Below are 10,425 nucleotides of genomic sequence, written 5' to 3' on the forward strand. Positions count from 1 at the left end.
GACCTGATCTACTTATAAGCAGGTGTTGTGCTTTAACATTTACATTTTCCCGAGTTCAAGTTTCCTGTGTTCAACCTTCCTGTCTCAAAGATGTTTTTTGTACCTTACAAAGCACAAAGATAAAAATGACTAAAGATCATCTAGTCTGACCCCGAACTATCTCACTTTACGTCCAAATCTCACTTTACATCCTGCCTTACTATGACTTAAAATATGGGCCTACAACTTTTTTGTATGTTCCTGTCACAGGATACCCCAAATTTATGTTGAACTAGATTAGTTTTCATGGATTGCAATGCTATAAAAATATTTAAGATGCCGCAATGTTTGAGTTGGCTTTATTTGCATAGTGCTAAACTTTAATCCATGTTTTACAAACCATATTATATAACAATGTGATAACCTGGTTTGCACAAGTTAATATCACCTATATTTGAAATTGATTTTGTGCTATGCAGGTATTAATTGTACCATACAGAAGCAGTGGTATATTTTGTAGTGAAATGTGTTGCTTTTAACTAACAGTGATTTATTTGTTTTGACACACAGTATTTTAGGCTAAAATATTTTTGATTTAGTATGTTCTCAAACGTAGAATTAGAGAATCTTACATTCATCCATTCACCAGTGAATGAATATATAAGTAATCTATGGATTGTTGCATATAGTATATGAACTATACTGGGTTTCAGTATTTGCAAACTACTGTATACCTTTATCTAAAGATTTGGCCTATTTCAACTTTTCTTAGACCTAATGATTTGTACCCTATGGTCACTAAAAGTTGACACCAATTTAATGACACATAATCATTGATTTTATCAGAACAAGAAACCGCTATCAAAAGTTTTTCAAAAGATGCAGACAATCTGTAATACTGGAAAAGGGTAGTGGTTTGGACCTATTTTTACGAGGAGAAATTACGTGCATGAAGAGGAGTTAAATAGAAAATGAAAACCTGTCTCTTTTGTTCCAGAGTGAAGATCATGAATTTATGTTAAGTTACAGGAAGGAGATTCTGGCTGAATATTAGAAAATTTAGCAGTTGAATCAATTTCTAAGAGAGGTTGGAGCTCCTTTTCCCTAGTTTTCAAGTTCAGCCATCTGTTGAGGGAGCTTTAATTAGGATTACATCACTAATAAAATTGGACTCATTAACCTAAATGCATCCTTCCAATTCTCTGATTTCTTTTTTTTTTAATGAATACTGCCAAGGAATAGCTAGGCTATATTCAATCATCACTAATTCTAAGAGATCATAAGCAGATATTCTCTACATTTTTATTCTTCAAAAACTGAAAACTTCAGCAAAGATGAAATTAATATTCTGCATGTCACAGATGTTAATAGAATATTATGCATGCTTTGAAATGATTTCAAATTTAATGCCTCTCCAGTACCCACCTTTTTGTACAAAATCAGCAACACTGCTTGTCAAGAGAAGAGGTAGGCATTTGAATGCATTGCCCAAGATACATACTCATTTAACAACAGTGCAATCAAAGGAAATATTGGCTGGCAATAAGATAATTTTTCTCTAGTTAAGAGTGTTATTTTCTAAACCCCTTAAAATGTTATAATATTTATTTTGCTTGAAGTTTTCTTAAGCAGGCACATTGTATGTATGAAATAAAAATGGCAAATTTGTTTTCTTGGTTAGTCAATGAAGATCTGTGTTGTTAGGAATGATCCGTCTGTCATTCTAGAATTAATGTAATTTGCAGTTCCGTTTTCTACAAAATGCAAAAGTCTTAAGAGGTATATTGCAATGGAGTTGTTGCTTAGTGATGAAATTGTGCAATTGCCTACAGTAAAGATTTCCACCTTTATATTGTGTATTGTTGAATTTTGATTGCAATTAAATTTAACTCTTGCTTTGAATACACAATCATTTTTTTGCCAGACAACTAATTGCTCCCTTTTTTGAAGCAATTATATTCTTCATAAATTATTCAAAATCAACTTATATCTACCAATTTATTTTGCTCTTTATGAGAGTGGCTTTGGAAAATTCCCTCATTGAAGAAAACCAGTAAAATATATAGGAGAGGAACTTTTAAATTATTCCCAGGCAATACAGTCTTCTTCCATAGAGGTGCTTTGGCTCCCATTCTCCTTGTATACAGGATAACTGCTGCATGAACTGCTTCACTTAAGATTGAAATTCCATGGGCATTCCTATTGCAGCAGTGGTGGGTTTCAATTTTTTTTAGAACCTCTTCTGTAGGTGTGGCCTGCTTTGTGGGAGTGGCTTGCCAGCCATGTGATTGGGTGGGCGTGGCCAACTTGTAAAATGTGGTGAAACTCACTTAACAATGCTCTTGCTTAGCAACCAAAATGTTGGCTCAGAAACTCTGGCATTTGAAGCACGCAAGTCTTAAAGCTGTCAAGTTACAAGATCCTTGCACCCCTAACCCTTTAGAAAAAAACACCCAGGGGTGTTCAAACTTGACAGCTTTAAGACTTGTGGACGTCAACTCCCAGAATTCCTCCTCCAGTCATGTTGTAGGACTCTTAGAGGCGGGCGGGGCGATTGGTGAGCCAGCCAATCAGTGAGTGGCGGGTGGGGCAAGTGTGGTGCAAATGGGTGGCGGGAGGGAGCTGGAACTGGTTCTAAACGGCACGTTAGATTTGTGGAACCTCTTCTATAGAAGAGGTTAGAACTGGCAGGAACCCACCCCTGCATTGCAGCATCCCCATGATCAAGTAATCAAAATTTGGCCACTCGGCCACTGGCATTCATTTATGATTATTATGATGGTAATCATCTTTTGCAACCTTTGGCTAAGAAAAGTAAATGGAGAAGCCAGATTCACTTAACAGCCATGTTAATAACTTAATAACTGCAATGATTCACTTAACAACTATGGTAGGAAAGGTCATAAAATGGAACAAAATGTATCGTATTTAAACAATTGTCTTGCTTAGCAACAGAAATTTTGGTTTTTTTTTTACTTTTAGTATTAAATTTTATCTTATTCAAAAATTTAAACTACAAACCCTGAGTATAAATGATAACATCACAAAACCACAATTGACAAAAGTGAGTAAATGAATCTAGTTAATAATTCATAGTGGCAGCAATCCACAATAGTTGAAACCCCAAATCTCAAGGAAAGAGGATGGTTTAAACTTCCCTCCTAAATGGCAACAAAGAACAGGTTATCCTCATAGACTTTTCCACAATTCTGCGTTAGTCACAGAAAAAGTAAGTTTGCTGAACTCCATTGTATTGCTTCATGGAGTGTGAAGATGCACACCATGCTTCTCAACTCACACAAATGGGATGGGCAAATTTTTATATAGAAAAGATGTTCCCAGATATAATTCTGAGTCAGAATGAGTTGCACAGCTCACTTGATGAATTTGGGGTTCATCAAGTTATTGACAATAACTTGCTTTTCTATTAACTCTATTGTATGACTTGAAACTATGACAATTTCAGCAACACAGTTCTTCTCACACAGTAAAAAAAGAAAAGAAAAATATTGAGGCAGTTAGTACATTGTAAGATAACACTCATGGGAATGCTGAAAAATAGATAGAAAATCATTATTTAATATTTCAGTTGCTTCTTAAAAAACCCCATTCTTTAATAGACTCCAAGCCCATTTAACTGTCAACATAAGTGGAATTCTTACTTCACTGTGTTAATTTTTTTGTATAGAACTGCACCATGCAATTGATAGGGTAATTTGCTTGACTACAATGGAAAAAATACCTTTATTGAACCATATCATTCACATAAATGTTTGTATAAGCTTGGCCACAAGAACATTATTGTTTCAGTATCAATGGGGAACAGGGAAAACATTTTGTGCATAAAGTGTTCTATATGTAGAAGAGCTATTTTTAGGTGTTCTGTATTTGAAGCAAATTGAGTGTTTCGGATATATTGATTCATACTTGGAATATGATAGAGTAGTTTTGTTCAGGTAGAAATGGATAGAAATGCAATTGTTTCAAATAGAAGGGTTTTGGGACAGGAAGAGAACAAAGAAGATCCAAAAATGTTAGCAGTTGAGGAATAACATGTCATAGACCCAGGATGGTGAGCCTATGGCACGCGTGCCACAGGTGGCACACGGAGCCATTTGTCAGGGCACGCGAGACATTGCCCTGTCAGCTGGAAGGCCCCTGAATGATACGGAGGGCTTAAACCGGCCCTATGAGCAAACCGGAAGTCTGTTCCTGAACTTCCTATTTGCCTGTAGGGCCATTTTTTTGCACTCCAGAGGCTTCAGGGAAACTCATGAAGTCTCCAGAGGGCCTCGGGGGGGGGGGGGAGGTTGTTTTCACCCTCCCCAGGCTCCTATATCTGGAGCCTGGGGAGGGCAAAAAAACCATGCAAAAAATCGGGGGTCGCATCTGTCATGCGTGCATGCGCGCTGGGGGTGTCACACATTGCATTATGGGTGCAGCAGACCCACGCACGACCCCCTGTGCTTTCCTCGCTTATGGCACGCAAACCAAAAAAGGTTCTCCATCGCTGTCATAGACAGAAGATGGGGTGGTGGGCAGGCTGATGGGATTTGCTACACTGGGAGTTCCTATGCAAAGGGAGAGTTACACACCAACCTTGCTCCATTAATCCAATCAACATCTCTCCAGATTTCCCCACCACCAAAAATGCAGAACAAAATCAAACATTCAAGGTTTTGCTTTGACTGACCTATGGCTTATAAGATGTCTGTAAAATTTTTACTATTTATTCCAGGTTTTAAATAAAATACATTTTCCATTCTGTGCATATCCTGCTCCAAACATAGGAAAAAATATCTGGCATGGAGAACTGGTTTTCTCTGTAACTGGAATTATTTCCAAATTTAAAATGCAGAGAACAGTATTAGACAAGAATGCTGATAATATGCAAAAAATAATGCCAGTATTGAATTAATTCTGAAATTACATAGTAGTATATATTCTAGTCTAAGTAATTAATGAAAATCAAGATGTTTGTAAAGTATAACTTTATTATGCAATTCCTAGAAATTTCTAAATGCTGTATGATATATCAATGTTCTAGACTGGTCATTGTGACCTGCCCCTGTTCTGTGAGCCTTGGTACATGTGTTACTTTAGTTAATTCTGGTTTAGAGTTAATGGAATTATTTTTCAATATTCTAAAACAAAAATCAGCTAAATACATTTATATATCCCAATATATATATAAAGATATATGTTGTGTGGAAATGGCAACTGTCTGATATTTCAGATTTCTTATTTTTTTCATTTTGTACTTCCGTTTGTAGCTTCTAGGGAAAGCTAATTTTGGAAGGATTGACTTTTAGTATAAAAATTACTAAGCATTCTTCTGTTTTTAGAGAGTGATATGTCTGTTCTGTTTTCACTTCTACCATTTTCTATCTACAAGTTTGTGAGGATATATATGGAAAATTAGAAATACGTCTATGATTAGAGTCAAAGTTTCCAACCTTTTAGGATTGGTAGGCACAGATACAGTGTTCAGAAAATGTCAGGCTACCTGCAAGAAGGGTGGCTTTGAAAAGTCAAGATGCTAGCAATGAGATTACGACGCATGTTTTATTGCATGGTATTAATCACCGTCTTGACCTTTTTAATACTCCTGCAGACATCCCTGGAACATGTAGTGAGATTATTGAAAAATAGGTGCTGGGGAAAGATAAACAGTCCTTGTAATTTTGCATTTATTAGAATATCACTTGCCTATGCCTTTATTCCACCCTCCATAAAATCACAGGTTTAAAGGGAATGGAGATGTGCTAATTTACTTTTCCTCTGAGATGCTGGTTTTATCTCAGGCTAAAGGGACAAATCTTGAATTCTGCTCATAGGATCCTCATGTTCAAATTGGTTACCTAAAAGCTAGTTATCTATATAGGAGATGTGTGTGTATGTGTGTGTGTGTGTGTGTGTGTAACATGAGGATCCTATGAGCAGAATTCAAGATTTGTCCCTTTAGCCTGAGATAAAACCAGCATCTCAGAGGAAAAGTAAATTAACACATCTCCATTCCCTTTAAACCTGTGATCTTATGGAGGGTGGAATAAAGGCATAGGCAAGTGATATTCTAATAAATGCAAAATTACAAGGACTGTTTATCTTTCCCCAGCATCTATTTTTCAATAATCTCACTACATGTTCCAGGGATGTCTGCAGGAGTATTAAAAAGGTCAAGACGGAGAATGGAAGTAGTGATCTTCCTCCCATATTTGGGCATACCGGGGGTTGTAAAATCTAATAGATACCTTTCACCCTGGCTTGGCTGATAATGGATCAGAGCCTGTGGCCTAATGGCTAAGACGTCTGCCTAATATGTAATATAGCCCAGGTTCAAATCCCAGTAAGGGTATGGCTAGCTGATGAGAGCTAAATAGCTTGAAATAGATCTATACTAGTCTCCCTTTATTTATTTATCAGCACAAATACAAATATATGTATGTATGTATGTATGTATGTATGTATTTATGTATGTATGTATTTATGTATGTATGTATGTATGTATGTATGTATGTATGTTCAACTATTTACAGAGGTTCCACTATTTACAGAGAAGTGCTATTTTTATTTTCCCTCATCAAATAAAAGTTTAAATGTTTAGGTGCTATATTAATATTCTATTCTTTTTCCTGTTTAACTTCTCTTAAAATTAGGTGACATTTCAACTGCTCTAACCATCACTTCAAAAAAAAAGATGGAAAAAGCCACAGAATTTTCATCAGATGGCAACTCTTTGATTAAAGCTGTTTATCACAGAAGACTTCGCCTTACAAGATTATTGTTAGAAGGTGGGGCCTACATTAATGAAAGCAATGACCATGGTGAAACACCTTTAATGGTTGCTTGTAAAACAAAGCATGTAGACCATCAGAGTGCTACCAAGTTCAAAATGGTGAAATACCTTTTGGAAAATAATGCCGACCCAAACATACAAGACAAAACTGGAAAGACAGCTTTGATGCATGCCTGCTTGCAAAAAGCTGGCCCTGAAGTGGTTTCTTTGCTCATTAGAAGTGGAGCTGATTTAAGTTTACAAGACCATTCAGGAAACACAGTTCTTCTATATTCAGTGAATTCGGAGGATAAGGAAACTCTAAAAATTATTCTAGAAGCTTGTAAAGCAAAGGGAAAAGAAGTTATAATCATTACCAAAGACAGATCTCCATCTGGAAAGCAAAGAACTAGGCAGTTCTTAAATGTGCCTCCTCCTGATGTTGATGAAGGTCAGTTTTCAAGTTCTTGTACTTCTCCATCAGAAGTAGAAGTTAAAACAACTTTGCCCTCTCCTACTGATTCAAATGACACAAACGAGTCTCTCTTTAATTTCAAAGAACTGAGTCATCCTGGAAGAAAGGAATCTGAACAGCATTCTCCTTCTAGAAAAATACACACAGGTCCTCAAATGCCAAACTCTAAAATTTATTCTGAACCTTGGATGAAAACTTCCTCTTCACTCTTGAATCAGAATCAAATATCTTGTTTGCAAGAAGAACTTCATGATATAACTCCAGAAGAAGAGTTATCTTTCAAAATCAATAATCTAGCCCTGTCTAAGAGATATATCACTAGGCATCACAGCATTGATATTAAGGATACCCTTAATTTCTTGAAAAGTTTTGAACAAACTGCCTCAAGAAAGATGTCATGTGATGAAATAAACTCCAATTCACTTTTCAGTGAGACTGGTCGGAGTGAAATTCCTTCAGACCAAAATCTGGATTTGACCCACATGAACTTCATTTCCTCCCTGAAAAGCATTGTTCAAAGGAGAAACCTGGGTGCAAACCACTATAGTTCTGATTCACAGTTAACTAGCTTAGGCCCTGTTACAGAAGACAGCAAATTACTTCTACTAGGGAAGAAAAAGCTGTTTTCACCATCACCATCATTATCTTCAAGTTCTAAAGAATTGATTGAAAATATGCCTCCAAGTTTCTTAAGCAGGAGAAATCATGCTATTCTAGAGAGACGGGGTTCAGATCACACTACCCTGGCTAGACCTAACTTTCTCCCCCCCTTAAATGTGAACGTTCATTCCCCAATCTCTGATCTCTACAAGATAAATAACATATCTTCCTGTGGACAAAAACCCTTAATTCCAACAGCACCAGCTTACCCTAAAGACTTCAAGAACACAACTCTGTTGACAAGAAGACAGTCATTACAAACAGAGCAGATCAAGCAGCTGGTGAACTTTTAGCAAATGATAAACAATGACAACAAATGTGTGTCTGGTTCCTTCAATTTTTTTTTCTTGTTTGAAAATTAGCTGCTCAAGCATCTTGGTTAACAATTACATCAACCGTTCTAAATTAATGTTGAAATGAAGCTGCAAAAAAGGACTAAGTCTTGTTTGATTGGAGAAATATATGTCTATATATAAATGGATCACATATGTAAACCTTAATGTTTATTTAGCTTTAGCTTAGCATGTTGTGTGAACCCAGCCCATGATAGTTTATGAACAGTATCTGTGACTTAGCAGACTTATTTGAATTCAGCTGCAGTGAGCTACGAAATACCACTGCCCTCATCATACATTCCATTGCAAACATGAAAGATTGGATATTCTTGCTTAGCATAAGTATTTTAAACTACAAGTTGTTCATAGAACACTTTTAACATTAACAAATGTTAAACAAGTGTTTTTATACAGTCTACTGCCTCCTTCTCCAATGGAGCTTCCCAGATGTGTTAGTTAGACTATCCATCAACTGCACACACCCCTACTGTCATGTGACTGCATTTTGGGCACTCAGCAGCTGACTCACATTTATGGCCATTTGCAGTGTCCCTTAGTGATATGAATGCAATTTATGATGTTTTTGCTGAAAATCATTACCCCATGATAAACAATAGGTTGCCTTAATATCTGCCACAAAAAGGTTATAAAATGGGTCTGGTCATGGTGACCCTCCTTATGTCTCACAATTATCACCTAATAATGGCCAGGTCCATTATTAAAAGTCGAAGATTACCTGTGTAATATATTTACAGAGTTAATAAAATACCATTAGGGAAGGAAAGAAAAGGAGATGTCTATGTGCAGATTGTATTTTGTTAGATTTCACATGTATCACTTACAAATTTAGAGATACTAAAAAAACAAAGGCACTTCTCTAAAAATTGTTGAGTAATATTGTGTGTGTTAGCCTCTTCTCTTAACAAAAATCTTGATCAAAATGCATTAAGACTAATCCAGATATTTCAGTAGGACCAATTTAGCCATTAACCATTGGGAATGTTCATATAGTCTGATTTTTTTCAGATTAGTTAGGCTTCAGTTTCTGTAATTATCTAGCCAATAATCCAGTCTGAAAATCCAAAGGTTGTCAGGAGCCCTAGTGATTGGGAATGCAGTATTGCAGGCCAACTGCCCACAGCCTGAAATTCCATCCTAACAGGGCTCAAGGTTGATCCATCCTTCCAAGGTTGGTAAAATGAAACCCCAGATTGTTGGGCGTAATATGCTGACATTGTAAACTGCCCAAAGAGTACTGTAACGCACCATGGGGTGGTATATAAGTCTTAAGTGCTATTGCTAATTGCTATATTGGATATTTGGATCTACAATGTCTTTGCATGAGAATGATAGCTGTAACGTACAGTTAGGCCTTGCTGAATGTGGCAGATGTTCCTTTTATGTTTCTGCTACATGTTTTAAGCCCTTTAGGCATCTATTATGAAAAATAACTTTGCTATTTACTCTTGTTCCATGGGAATAAAAAGGAAATATGAACTGTAAATGTCAGAATTAAACTTTGTGCTGGAACAATTCCTGTGAAGAAATGTCAGACCTCTGTGCTGAGCACTAACAGGTGCTTTAAAATTGTTTTGAAGCTTTTAGTCTCTCAATAAGATCAAGATTTACAACAATAAAAGTAGATTTAAACTTTGGAATTATTGGTGTTTTGTTCTAAAATTTTTGGTACACTCAATTCTCAAATAGTATAAAAGACTGCAATTTTATGCAATTTTATACAGATTCTTCTGAATATCGAGACCTTCATTTAGTCTTTGGAGTTATGGGAGTGGCTTCTTCTAATCTGAGAAGGGATTTTATTATGGGATCTCATTACGTTGCTATTGTAATTGCTATAGTATCTCATTACTCTAATAGTATCTCCCCATTGTGTTGTCCTTATACAACTCTCATTACTTTTCAGACAACTATCATTAGCTGCACTAATTAGGGGCAAACTAAGGAACGGGAGAGCCAGATGAAGAAATTTATACCAAAATTAGTTAATTCTTAAAATACCAAAAAACTTTAACTGCTTTTCCTAAAAGACTGTCTATACCTCTAGAAATAATTCTTCCAGAACTGTCCATTGTTCAATATTGTATGCTGTGGAGTAATTTCAATATGCATCCAATAATTATTGGGAAATTGTTGTCTTAATCAATGTAATTAGAAAAATCTAATGTATATAGCCTAGTAAG

The 10,425-nt window shown here is 36.0% G+C and overlaps 1 protein-coding gene across 1 annotated transcript; it reads left to right on the forward strand.

Moving 5' to 3' along the window:
• Nucleotides 1-6,589: 6,589 nt before the first annotated feature.
• ANKRD34B (ankyrin repeat domain 34B) lies at nt 6,590-9,399 on the forward strand. Its single transcript, XM_032214267.1, has one exon. The coding sequence runs from the start codon at nt 6,677-6,679 to the stop codon at nt 8,180-8,182; it is 1,506 nt and encodes a 501-aa protein (XP_032070158.1). The 5' UTR covers nt 6,590-6,676; the 3' UTR covers nt 8,183-9,399.
• Nucleotides 9,400-10,425: the final 1,026 nt, after the last annotated feature.

This window comes from Thamnophis elegans, chromosome 3, assembly GCF_009769535.1.
Source record: "Thamnophis elegans isolate rThaEle1 chromosome 3, rThaEle1.pri, whole genome shotgun sequence".
NCBI lineage: Eukaryota > Metazoa > Chordata > Lepidosauria > Squamata > Colubridae > Thamnophis > Thamnophis elegans.

What these genes read in the sequence shown, in the direction of transcription:
- ANKRD34B (XM_032214267.1), top strand. Translation starts at nt 6,677, where the DNA reads ATGGAAAAAGCCACAGAATTTTCATCAGATGGCAACTCTTTGATTAAA.